Source organism: Homalodisca vitripennis, chromosome 6 (genome assembly GCF_021130785.1).
Source record: "Homalodisca vitripennis isolate AUS2020 chromosome 6, UT_GWSS_2.1, whole genome shotgun sequence".
Lineage (NCBI taxonomy): Eukaryota > Metazoa > Arthropoda > Insecta > Hemiptera > Cicadellidae > Homalodisca > Homalodisca vitripennis.
Genome location: NC_060212.1, coordinates 101,019,292 through 101,033,824, shown reverse-complemented (window position 1 = coordinate 101,033,824; position 14,533 = coordinate 101,019,292). Strand labels below are relative to the sequence as shown.

Below are 14,533 nucleotides of genomic sequence, written 5' to 3'. Positions count from 1 at the left end.
ATCCGCGTATTTATCTTTTCAATTTTGATGTTAATCAATGTACAGTGTAGTTTATGTATTATTATCGTGATGTAGGGCTTTAATTTCAAGTTTTTTTTAGTTTCATTGCTTTGATTTAATTTCTATATATAAATTTTTACTATAATCTTTATATAATTTCTCTAAATAAAAATTACTATATGCTTGTCTTTTGTAAAATATTACAATAATTGTGTTCAACTATTGTTAATTTTTTTATATGAACACATAGAATGTCAAAATTATATTTTTTTAGTGAAATTATGATTTTACCATTTTTTGGCTGTAAATTAACAATAAAGAGCGAAAGAAAAATATTTGGTACTTTGGGATTATACCGACCACACCAGTATGAAGAACACAAAAATAGAAATTTATAGAAACAAACATGATAGAACGAAAAAACAACTCTTCAATTACAAAATTACAAACTTACAAGCATTTCCAGGTATTGTGATCGGTATTGTTGTCGCTTTTATCTTATCTTTCTCGAGAATCCTGATTACGGCAGGCCGCGCGGCATCACGTGATTTGCACGGTACATAATTACCTTTCCATTACAATTCAATTTATATTTCTGATTAGCCCCTCTAGAATTTGATATTTTACTGATAGGTACTATCTCGAGGGATGTTTTTCTTTTCGTCGACATCAGCACGGGGCAGCACCGAAGGTGCTGCCGAAGCCCGCGCTGATGGCCGGAGGCACTCGCATTTTGGGTGGCGGAATGTGATCAAGAATAAAAACAAGTTTTGAGTGTTTTTTAAATAAAGAGTTTAGTTTGGTAAATGTTTGTTTTGGTACTTTGGGATTATACCGACCACACCCAGACATGAATCGTTATTTAACATTTTGCTTCTACTGATTACTAGATTAGCGTAGAAGACTATTTCGTCAGTATAAAACAGGAATTGTCTTATCGCAAACCCCTCCCCATCCTCAGACAGAGGTCAAAGTCGAGCGTCTAGTAGATAACGTGATTGCAGAGCCTCGCCGCCCGTTCAGCTGGTGCATCGCTTTGTTGTACTTTCGTGTTTTACCTCTATATTTCTCCAAACACAAAAATTTAACAAAAACAAACATTTACCAAACTAAACTCTTTATTAAAAAACACTCAAAACTTGTTTTTATTCTTGATCACATTCCGCCACCCAAAATGCGAGTGCCTCCGGCCATCAGCGCGGGCTTCGACAGCACCTTCGGTGCTGCCCCGCGCTGATGTCGACGAAAGAAAAACATCCCTCGAGATAGTACCTATCAGTAAAATATCAAATTCTAGAGGGGCTAATCAGAAATATAAATTGAATTGAAATGGAAAGGCAATTATGTACCGTGCAAATCACGTGATGCCGCGCGGCCTGCCGTAATCAGGATTCTCGAGAAAGATAAGATAACAGCGACAACAATACCGATCACAATACCTGGAAATGCTTGTAAGTTTGTAATTTTGTAATTGAAGAGTTGTTTTTTTCGTTCTATCATGTTTGTTTCTATAAATTTCTATTTTTGTGTTCTTCATACTGGTGTGGTCGGTATAATCCCAAAGTACCTTTGTTTTTGTTGAATTTTTGTGTTTGGAGAAATGTAGAGGTAAAACACGGAAGTACAACAAAGCGATGCACCAGCTGAACGGGCGGCGAGACTCTGCAATCACGTTATCTACTAGACGCTCGACTTTGACCTCTGTCTGAGGATGGGGAGGGGTTTGCGATAAGACAATTCCTGTTTTATATTGACGAAATATTGTTCTACGCTAATCTAGTAATCAGTAGAAACGAAATGTGAAATAACGATTCATGTCTGGGTGTGGTCGGTATAATCCCAAAGTACCAAATATTTTGTCGTTTTTTTTTACCTCTTGTGTTATAAGAATTATAAAAAAAAATTGGTTTTGGTAAGTGGGAATTTTTTTATTTTTAAGGTGTATGGCTCTTAGGAGTAGTTTTGGTTATTTATTTGTGACTCGCTTTGAAGGGTTAAGGCATGGCAGCAGTATAATAAGAGTCCAACACTAAAATTAACGATATTCATGTTTATCGAATCATCGATATTCATGAGTATGGAATCCTCGATATAACTAGCCTACTTAAACCGATTATGTTATGTGTATTTAAAATTAAAGTATAGTTTGGCTGATTTTATATCTTAAAAAGTAATAATTTAATGATAAATAAACAAATATTTAGATACGGTATATGAATTTATGAAATGTAACAAATAAAACAGTGTAACATTTACCTACTTTATTATTTTTAAGGATAAACGTTTCTGACACAAATAAAACATTTCATATCCATTATACTTGCGACCATTACAGACGGGCAGTATTAGTGCTTATAACAAATTAATCAGGTAATATATTACTGGTAGGATACTGTTACTAAAGTAACAGCTGGGCGAAATGATTTGACATTCTCATAACAACTTTCTGATATTAGGTTACTCAATAACTAGTAACAGCCAGTGATTCCTTGAGGCTAGAAATGGAAATATTACATCATAAAATGTTATTACGTGGTAAAAGTAGGTTTAGTTTAAGTTATCATTAATAAGTTACTAGCCTAGCAGTTTACCAAAGTTAAAGGTAACCTTTACAAGTGCTCGCACGATCTGAGCTTGAATTTGGATACTATCTCGCAGGATGTATTTCTTTTTCCGCCAGAAGTGGGGTGTGAGGATGGTCAGGGGCATTTTCAACATGATATGACATTGGAGAAGTTGCAACAATCTGGGACGTGATCTGAAGTCGGTACAGTACCGATCTGAAATGTCCCTATCCACCAGTGCGGACTTTGGTAGGGCCTTCCCGCACTTTTGGCTAAAAACAAAAAACATCCCTTGAGATCTATATATATAAAAATGAAACTGTTCGTGTGTAACAGCATCACTCACAAACGGCTGGACGGATTCGCCTAATTTTTTTTTTAATTTGTTCGTCTTGATCTGTAGAAGGTTATAGGATACTTTTTATCCCTTTCCCGATTCAGGATTCCGCCCCACTGGTTACAGAAATACCCGTAAGAAATGCATTGCAGCAAACATATGTTATTAAGTGAAAGAGTCTTTTCAAATTTTTAATCAGCTGTTCTTTGTAAACATATATAATGCGACAAAAAATATATTTATATATAATTTAATTACTACACTTATAGTTTTAAAGCATAGAGTAAGCTTAAGAGAAACGACAAATTTTGTTTAAACTGTTTCTGCAATCACTGTTAAACATAGACTTTACTATCCCAGATAATACAATTCAAATTTGACGTAAAAATTCACCTTTAACTGCAATATTTATTTAATATAAACCATGCTCATGCTTGATCAGAAGAGCAATGCAGATATCATAATTACTATCTTACGTTGGCTACAAATATAAAGAATGTTATAAAATCAACCTTAGTTGTTTTTTTTTTGACAGAAGTATCAGGAATGTGGTACATACCTTCATAATGCGCCCAAGAAGCTCACGAAGGAACGACTATCAATTATCTCAGCAATGTTTAGAATGTGATAGAAAATGAATAAGTGAATATAGTGTACTGTTTTCAACGGGAAATTGCGTGCGAAGCCGCGGGAAACTTATTGAAATGCGCAGCGAAGCGCGCCGGGTCCGCTAGTAGTACCTAAATTCAAGCTCAGACATGTAAATGTTCACACGCAAGTAGATTTACTCATAGTTTACTTGCAACTTAGTATTATTAATGTATAATGTTATTTCAGTAATAGCATGATGCTAATACTGAGAATAGATCCGCTAGTAACATGTTACCACAATAACAGGTTACATGAACATAATACCTCAACACTTTATTATGTAATAGGTTATTGACAAATAACAGTATTTCCCATCTCTAGCGCTCAGTACTCAAATACCACATACACAATTTAACTTTGTTTGAACTAATTTGGAACAGTAATCTTGAACTAAATTACGTTATAGCCTTAAGTTTTATTAAAGCGAAGCTATATTTTTTTATGTAAGAGAAATATGAGCATTTTAGATCATAGAAAATAATACAACTTTATTTATACTAAGATTGAGCAGCGCAGTTCTTACAATTACTTTACAGGTTAAACATATCAGACAGCAATTAAAGTGTACCAATCAATATTTAATTCTATTAGAGTGTTAGGCGTTTATCATACTGCAGTCTAAGGCAATGAGAATTGTGATTTCTTAAGACAACATTGAAAGGGCAATTCTATGCTGTATTTGGCAATAATTCTTTTCAAGATAACAAATTTTTACCTTATTCTTATAGTGCTACAGTATCGCTGTTGAGTGATTCCATGATGTAGTCTAAAAAATGCTAGGATTACTGTGGAATTTTTAACACATTCTGTACAAAATGCCTTATTCATATACTTTTATAACTATAGGATATTTCAAGAAACACTTTAAGTCAGTCATTGAAATGGCTGCTAAAAGTATTGTCTTATTCTAACTTCAATGTTTCATTTTCTGACTTGTATGTTACAGTCTGATGTTGTCCTTTATGTCAATCGACTGAACACAGAAGAGTCAGTAATACCTTATGAATATCACCAGTAAGTAGAATTCACAAATATAATTTTGTAAATTACCATAACGTATATAGATAAGTCTCACTATCCCGAGACTTCACAGACTTGGAAACCTCATCTCCTCCCAGCATGACTTTTTCAGTGATAGTGTTATGCACCTGAAAAAACATTTTCTTTTGTTGTAGACATTGACACCTGGCTCATAGTAATATGTGTATATATTTATTTCTTTCTATTTTTTCCTCTACTCTTTTCTACATGCATACATTTGATTCTTTTTTTCCCCTTTTATTGTAATAAATTATTCCTATGTAGTATATGTGTAAGTGCAGATGGATGTATAATTGATTGTATAATTACTGTTACTATTTATTATTGTTGCTATGCTATTATTGTTATTTTCTATATAGTCTATTTTATATGTTATTGTTATGTTGTAGCAATTTATTTTGGCATTGTTAATAATTTATAATGTGGATCATTTTCATTAGCTTATTGTTGGATATAAGAATATCTTATTGTTTTTTCCATGTACTAATGGTGTTACCGTAAATAAATAAATAAATATAGATTATAGTGCCTGGCCAAATACTTTCCAAGTCATTTCCAAGAACGTTGGGGGTTTCCACCCTGTGGGCTACTACTAAAGGCCACCAAGCCTATTTTAGCTGTTTTGCAATGCTTTACTAAAAATTCTGTTAAAATCACAAATATTGAAATAGCATATTTTCCTAATTTTTAAATTGTTAGAAGAAACATAAATTTATCTTTTAAAAACTGTAAAACAAATTCTATTTTAAAATGTAATGAACTTCTTAAATTAAAAAAAGAAAAAATAGTCTATTTAAAGTTTGTAAATAACGATGGAAGGTTTGGAAGAACAATAAGATTGCAGACGTTCACCGTCATTATATGTTACAAAAAACATACACGTTAATTCACTTTCGTTAGTTCGGGTGTGATGTTTTTATGCTCTTCTTGACTAGTGTGTAGTGATATGACTTGGGTTCATTCTCTCCATTCTGGACTTCATACTTTGTCAGGTATCACTTAATTATTTGAACTTTAGGAGTGGCAGACCATTGCCACAAAAATTTGTAATTTTTAATGTCTTTATGTCTTTTACACCTGAAGTAGAGGGTAGACTTTAATCCTTGAAACGTAGTGTTATTCTTTATGGTAACATATAATGATGGCAAATGTCCAAAATCCTATTAAGTTATCATTTCAAAAATGTTGATTTATGATATATATTTTTTTCAGTTTCACATAGGAAAGAGCACATGAGAAAAAACTATTTTACTATAAAACATAATATAACTGGAATGGGAAAATTAAACTGAACACGAGCATAAAAAGCTACATTTTTTACTTTTTGGTGTTGTTTTACATTAAGTTGTTTATATACCAACAAATTTGTGTTAAACCAACAAGTAATTTGTTACAAATTACTGTGGTAGAAGTTTTGCTACCAGTGTCTGTATACACGGACAGTCATTAATATGAATGAATTGGGTTAATTTTTATTTTATTCCCCACCTAATTGCATAATTCCAATTAATCTTTTTAGTGCTGAAGCATTGTAAAAATATTCATGCGAAAAATGCCAGGGATTTCTCTCAAGGTACTGCTGAAAAATGCCGAGCCAATTTCAGTGATTTTAAAAAAACATTTGACTAAAATATCCACAAAATTAAAACGGTTTTCGATAAGCTCTTAATTAAAAAATTTAAAAATGTCTTTAAAGATAAATGTTCAATTTAACAACACATAAAACATGCATATATTGGTAATATTTTATATATAAAAAACACACAAATGGTACTTACTTACCAAATTTTTGAAAAATATTATAGTTTTTATAATAAATAGCACTTAAAAAGATATTTCCTCAAACTAACTGATACCAATATATACAACGTTCAACTAAAATTTTACACATACACAAAAAATTATTATTTTTATTACTCACACTATCAGTAAGTTCTGAATAAGTGATCACTTGAAAAAAAATTATTTAGAAATAAAACTGTTAAGTTCAATGGTAAATAATTAATAAATCTTATATTTAAATGTAATTTAATTAAAAAAGTAATACAAATATTTGCTGACAGTATATATTTTTTCAGTTTCACGTGATAAATAACACTTTAAGAAAGTAATTCCCCTATAAAATAATATCAATTGAAAGAGAAAATAAAACAAAATACAAACATAAGCAGTTTTTATTAATATTTAAAAACTGTAAAAGTTATGTTGTTATTTTAGAAAGCTGCATTTTCACTTTGTGTTGTTACACTAAACATCTTATTAATCTTAATATTTTGCTATAAATATTTTTTGCTTGTAATGTGCTTTGTTCTGATTGTTTATTATGTACAATGCACCAAATTTATAATATGTAAAAAAATTATCTCCGTAGAATCCAGTATGCGTACGTACGGATGTTGGCGTTTCTCAGTAGTTTTTTAAACGTCCGTGTACACGAATGTTGGCACTAGAAGGGTTAAACAGTGTTCATACTTAATATATATCTTAAAATATATTACTGATTGTGTCTGATGGAGAGAGATGGGTAGGAGGAAAACAGTGCCATCCCATAAAAATGTACATAACAATTCGAACAAACAAAGAAACAATTTTATATTGTATGGCCTTACGACTTATTTGTTCAATACAAACAGAATTAGGTTTTTAATGAAGACGACGATAATGATAGAAGACACATCTTCCTAGTTCAATATTCCGTTGTCATTATCAGATTTTCTCAGTAAGCCTAACTAGATTCTTGCCAAAGTATGTGAGTTGTTACGCACATATTCAGGTAGTGTCTGCATTATTCCAAAGATACTTCTCTCAAGATCTCTGCAATCAAAGTCAACTTTAGTAGATAAAATTATGTAAGCATTTTTAGCTGCAGTGTTTAGCAGATAGTGGAACAGTATCATACTACTTCATCAGTTACTAACTCAAGTAGTTCCCTTCATTTTATTGAGAACATCTACACCTCCTTTAGTAAAGTTGTAAAACATCGAGATGCCTGGTTTTGATTAGCCTCTCCTGAGCTGGCATGAATACTTTCTGTCTTATGCATGGTTGACAACGGCAGCATGACTTTGTTCTCTTTCTGTATATATGGAACAAGAATCGTGTCATCTTGAAATCCAAACATGATACTGGCTGGTGATGATACTAACTTTGGCATCTAAAAACAAAGGTAGTATTCCCTTCTTATTTTTGTGTAGTGTACCCACCAAAGTTAGGTTGTGATTCTGTAAAAGTGATTCTAAAAGTGGGTTAGATGTGCACCAATTATATTTTGTAATGTTTCGTCCAGTATCTACACTGCTAGCACTAATGTCAACATCAGATAGACCATGTGGTTACTTGCCAGGATAAACTTCCATGTTATAAGTATACTAAATGTAAGCAAGTACAAACAACTTTAACCTGTATTGGGGAGAGGGGAGGGGTTGTTTGGATTGAATATACTCCCGGAACTTGCCTGGAAAGCTTCCAATGATTCATCAGTTGTCAACTATTTACTGGGTGAGTAACTTTCTCTGCACCTAACTAAAATTCTTCAAAAACCTCTCTTGCTGATGCCAACTTGTCCTGGTCCTTTCTTATTGGATGGTCTGTGATGTCACCAAATCAAAATGCTTGAATTAAAAATTTAAATCGAGTCAATAACATAGACATTCTATATCCCTTCACTCATGTACCACCACTTGCCCACAAGGCTCAAGATTAGTATAGTTACATTTCAAGGTTCTAGCCAATTAGAGAAGACCTAGTAAAGCTTTTAGTTCAATCAAATCTATATCCTTGGCATCCCTTTCCCTAGGGAAGTTTGGTCTAATAGTTATAATATATTTATATAAGATCTATCCTAATGATTACTGGAAATAATTGTCATGCTTCTATAGGTGTGTTTACCAGTCAAGCTTGACGTAAAAGCCCTGGAAGATAGGTCACTAAGTTCCTGAACACTGACGTCTTTTCTTTTTGGAAAAAATGCTCACTTGCTAATACCCTCCCTTGCTGTGTATTACATATTTTATCTTTCATCTCTATGGTGTTCTTTCTCCCTCTTCTACTACAAACCGATCTCCAACTTCATCTATAAATGATTAGCAAACAAGACACTTGCGTAATAACAACTAAAAAAGCAACATGGCAATTGAAATTTAAAAAATTGCCTTTATTATAGAAGCGATGGTAAGACTTAAAGGTCCTTTTCCTCTCATTGATTTATAATCTAAAAACAAACATAGGAAGTAAAATATAATTATTCCTATTTACAAAATTTAACTGACATATAAACTAATATTACTTATAATAATACATTACCTAGTTGGGCTAATATGAAAATTTACATTTTAATATTAAAATGAAGTAAATATATTAAGATTATAAAACTTTTGTTTTTAATACAAATAGACTACTAATAATTATCCTAACCCTATAAGATTCCATTCTCTATTCACTCAACTTATATACAGTTACCCCAAGTGTGACCACAAGAACCACCAACCTTCACTCCTGCCAAGACCGTAGCAGCTATACCCTGACATCACCCACAAAGCAATTGCGCTTATCAATAACTTATTTCTAGATAATATGGGAGAGAATTCCACATAATGAGGTACGAAACAGTGAAAGCTCTCTACCAGCTACTCGCTACAATGCAAAAATACAATTATTGTGAAGACTCATTACAACACAGTTTACATAACATCAAATAATTTAAAGTCATTTGTGCAGAGTTAGTGAAGAAAGTAGTCCCAAGCTTTAATGCCTACTTCTAAAATTGAATATTAACACCAGAATATAATTTATTTACAGTTTCGACTTCTGTGTGACCGACGAAAGTCATTCCCCAGCAGAAAATCTTGGTCAGGTCGTGTTTGGTGAGAGAATCAGACCATCTCCTTATAAGGTAAGTGCCTACATTGTGGTGGTAGCAACATTATCTGTTAAAAAGTTATGGTAGAGTTGTTTGACATCTGTTATGTTATTAGTAACACAGTTCTCCACCAGAACGCATGCAGTGTATTACATCAGCTAGTTTACAAAGCAAAAACTGGTGACTTACACTATTTGTTTGTTTTCAAGATACCTGAATTGTTATGAAAATGTACATAATATTTAAGTAATATAAACTATAGATTTCTGAAAATGGCATAACATTTTGGGTCAAATGTGTATTTTCTTTTTTTGCTAAAAGTTAGGTATTAAACGGAATCCAGAGATGAATAAAAAACAAATATTTCACATAGTTTTTAAAGCATGAAAGAATATAAGTAAACATTTGTTTAGTAAATCAACAAAAGCTGTTTTTTTGTTAGAAATTTTATATATAATATTTACATGTGGAGCATTGGTTGTAGTTAAAATAAGCTTAAAAAAAATACATTAACGGATACTTTAAAACACTGTGCCACTACAGTAAGCTTGTGTGCCACTTCTATGTTTAAGAGACCCGATTTGCCTTAAATGACAAGAAAAATATCCAACTCAGGTGGTTTGTCATATTTTTTCAAATTAGCACACTGTTGAAATGGCACCAAAGCCATGAAATAATTATATTTATGTAAATAATTAATATTTACAAATATAATTATCTACTTATGGTGATATTTGCTCATGGATGCAGGCAGAAACTGCACATTGGCAACCGTGGCTTATGGAATAAAACTATAAATCTATTATAAGGGTAGTAATTGATTTTAAACATAGTCACATTCTCTTGAATAATTGAATTGACTTGTCACTTGGATGTGTGTAGATTGGTGTTGTAAAGTTATCTTCAGGTTGTTGGTTCTGACTGGATCATCTTCATTGTGATAGGTATAAAGTGTTGTAAGATATGTATTTCTATACATCTCATTAAAATATTTGTAATTTGTTTCTCAATAATCAAATAATATTTACCTTACTAAATTGACTTCTTGAACAAGACTGTTCTTTGTAAACATATATAATGTGCCCAAACAATTATATGTTTACGCCATTTAATTACCATTTTAAATATTTGTACATTTATAGTTTGAAAGCATAGAGTAAGCTTGAAAGTAGCAATACATTTTATTTAAACTGTTTATGCAATCACTATTGAGCAAAGACTTTACTATGCCTATGCTGGATCAGTAGAGTAATGCAGACATCAAAGTTACTATCTTAAGTTGGCTACAAATATAAAGAATGTTATAAAACCCACGTTACTTGTTTTTGACTGAAGTGTGGTTCTCAGAACTGCGTACATATTTTCTTGATCGGGACAACAAACAAGCTCAATCATAGCATCGGAAGTATAATTAAATTCGATCCAGAAGTGCTGACACGCGCGCTAAGCCTAAATTAAAAACCATACCCAACTTCCCTTAACATCTGAAGTTCTTAACCATAGACACTGTAATAATATGTACCTAAAATATGCCTTACTCCTTTTCAAAATTACATTGAGCACCATCATTTATTACATTGTATGTACGTTAATTGAAAGCTAATGACTTTGACTTTATGACTTCTGTCTTCCTGGGATTTAATATAGTTCAATTGTATAAAAAAATCATAGAATATTGGAGATAAATTAGAATTATTTCACAAGTGCGTATAAAGACAGATTAAAATTTAAATCTTAAATGGATCATGAGCTTGGAATATATTTCAGTGACTATAATTTATGTCAGGAGAGTAATAACAACATTCAAAAGAAATATGCCTCTGATGTTCCAGTTTTTCAGTAGGAAATAATGTGTGAGGCTGTGGGTAACTGTTATTAATTTTTATAAAACATTAATTAAATATAGTAGAACTTCAGTACTGTTATATATTGTTCTGTATAAGCTTGTCAGTTGAACTTTCATTGAATTTTTTACCATACAATCCGGCTTTTACTTTTCTTGTTTTCATTTCTTGCTAAGCAAACATGAAACAATTACCTCATGTGTATAGTTATCTCATTGACAACACTGTTCAAGTTGCAATAAAAAGAAATTAGTTCCTGATCTATTATTGATAGTTGTTGAATTTTCACAGATAATGTTTGATTCATATATTTTGTTTTGAATAATTAGAAGTTAGTACAACTTTATTTTCTTGTAGGGCCATTCAAAAACTCTTTGCTGTCAAAAATTGCAAAGCTGTCCAAAACAAGTGCTGAGGAAAATTGTCATCTAAAATGTTGCTTTTGCATGATTATTATTATCTATTACAACCTCACTTTAATGTTACCGGTTACCTTGATTGTAAATGTTTTGTTATGGTTACCGTGAGTAAATAGTAAATGAACGTGGGTGTTTGTCCAATTACTGATTATGTAAAATGATGCATAAAAGACGAATTTTTGCTATGATGCTCCCCTGAGACTCACTGCTCAGTATTTTCCCACCACCATTCCTGCTACAGATAAGAATGACAAGCCGAGCCGAGTATGGCATTTGTACAGAGAGACCAGCATCAGCGAGCAGCGGCGTAGGGTCATGACTTGGATGTGCTGCGATTGTAACATGTGTCCGACTGTTTTCGTGCATTTCATTAAATATTTCTAAAGAGACTTGTGTAGTGTTCCTAACTTGTACCTTAACATGTTTATGAGAAAATACTGAATATTTTATTTTATTCTCATAATATTTGTAAGTATAATAGCTTTTGTGCATAATTAGTTAAATTTCTGTATAAATACAAAACAGAACTTGAAAAACATTTACATTGAGTGTTTTTCATAACACATCTACTACAGTAAACCCAAATCACCTAAAAAAATCAAAATCTAAAATTGTAAAACTGTTTTAGAGCACTCTTACTGAAAAAAAACCACCAGTCAAAGGGTTAATTACATTGCTGCTTGCAATTAGGTATACAAGGTGTGTTCAAAAAGTATTGTGAATTTTGTGAATTTTCAAAAATTATTTATTTATTCGTGAATATCTATTTTGTCTACTTCAAAGTAATCCCCCTGGGATATTATACACTTGTGCCAACGCTTTTTCCAATCTTCGAAGCACTTCAAAAAATCATTTTTTTGTATCTTGTTCAGCTCCTCCTTCGATGTCGTCTCTATCTCGTCAATCGTGGCGTAGCGTCGTCCTTTCATGGGCCTCTTCTGTTTCGGGAACAAGAAAAAGTCACAGGGGGCCAGATCTAGGGAATACGGTGGCTGCGGTATCATTAGTGTGTTGTTTTTGGCCAAGAAGTCTCGTACAAGCAGCGATGTGTGAGCAAGGGCGTTATCGTGGTGCAAAAGCCAATTTTTGTTTTTCCACATATTCGGGCGTTTCTGGCGGTTTGCTTCGCGCAAATTGCGCATAACTTGCAGGTAATATTCCTTATTCACCGTTCTACCTTGTGGCAAGAACTCATGATGCACCACGCCCCTGCAATCAAAGAAAACTGTAAGCAAAACTTTCACATTCAACCAAACTTGGCGTGCTTTTTTTGGTCTTGGTTTGTACGGCAGCTTCCATTGAGATGATTGAGCTTTGGTTTCCACGTCATAACCATAAACCCACGATTCGTCACCAGTTATGAACCTGTGGAGCAAATTCGGGTCGTCGTGGACAGATTCCAACATCTCATTAGCAATGTTCATGCAATGTTGTTTTTGATCGAAATTGAGCAATTTTGGTACAAATTTTGCGGCGACCCGTCTCATGCCAAAATTATTGATTAAAATCGAATGGCATGATCCAATCGATATGCCTAGATCCTCGGCAATTTCTCTAACGGTGATTCGACGATTGGCCAATACCATTTTCTTCACTTCATAAATTTTTTCGTCTGTTGTTGAAGTGCTCGGGCGTCCGGCACGCTCTTCGTCGTTCACATCTTCTCGCCCTTCTGAAAACATTTTGTACCACCGATAAACGTTGCTTTTGTCCAAAGTAGCTTCTCCGTATGCCACAGTCTCAACATTGGGAATGCATCCGCGCACTTAATTTAGTTTTTCACACAAAATTTGATACAGGATCTTTGTTCCATTTTTTTGAATAGGTAAAAATCGAAGACGAACCAAAACACGTGCAAGCAAAGCAGCTGTCAACAATTGACTGAACATTCAAAATGGCGGAAATTGTCAACATAAGTGAGAGACATATGTACCAACATAACGCCCAAAAAAATCGAAATTCGAATGTACGTAACCCGCGAAAATTCAAAATTCGCGATACTTTTTGAACACACCTCGTATTCATTATCTACAATCTTCTGATAAATTCTTAACATTGCTGTACAGAGTGAAGCAGACCACCTGTCCACAATGTATAGGGACTAAACTGAGAAACCTACCTTCTTCTTTTAAGGAAACCCCCATATTCTAACCCCAAAAAATTCGCAAAAATAGTTTTTAACGCCTAAAAATAACCCAAAATTGCACTTTTGGAAAGGAAGGGATAATTTTTGAAAGTTTTCAAATGTAAAGGTAGGTTGAACCATACCTCATTTTAAAGGTCTATTTATTGATTATTTTTATAAAAAGCTTTAATGTATTTCGCTTCTTGTATACAAAGGAGGCCAAAATGTCAAAGTTGTTCAGTTTTACAGTTCTTTTGCTGTTACCTTGTTAAAAATTTGAGTAAATCCAAACTTTTATCCAAGATTACGTATAATCAAAGAGTACAAAAGAAGTACTCTTTCTAAAAATATGTTCATCATCTGACGTTTCCATTATCACGGGTCGTTAAAAATATGTTACAGTTGTTAATTTTCAGCACATTTCCAATTTTCTTTTTAAATAGTTTAAATGTAGGATATTTTAAACTTGTAAAACTTAAAAAATTCAAATAGCAAGGTATGACTTGAATCATTAGCTCACTTAAACACTAAAAATGTTTTCTATATAAAGTATGGCTTTATCTTGGATGGTTGAGAAATTGCAACAACCAACCATTTAATCTCTTTTTTTGGTTAAGAAAGAGTACTTCTTTGGTAACCTTGAATAAAAATTTGGATTTGTTAAAATAACTAATGATGTAACAGTAAAAAAAAA

The 14,533-nt window shown here is 32.6% G+C and overlaps 1 protein-coding gene across 1 annotated transcript in view; it reads left to right on the top strand.

The window, feature by feature from the left end:
- The window catches only part of LOC124364651 (transmembrane 9 superfamily member 2), a 62,160-nt gene that overhangs the window by 3,127 nt on the left and 44,500 nt on the right, over positions 1-14,533 (top strand). The window contains exons 2-3 of the mRNA XM_046820280.1: positions 4,499-4,566; positions 9,391-9,484. Of these exons, the coding sequence (XP_046676236.1) occupies positions 4,499-4,566; positions 9,391-9,484 (162 nt within the window). The remainder of the gene's footprint in view (positions 1-4,498; positions 4,567-9,390; positions 9,485-14,533) is intronic.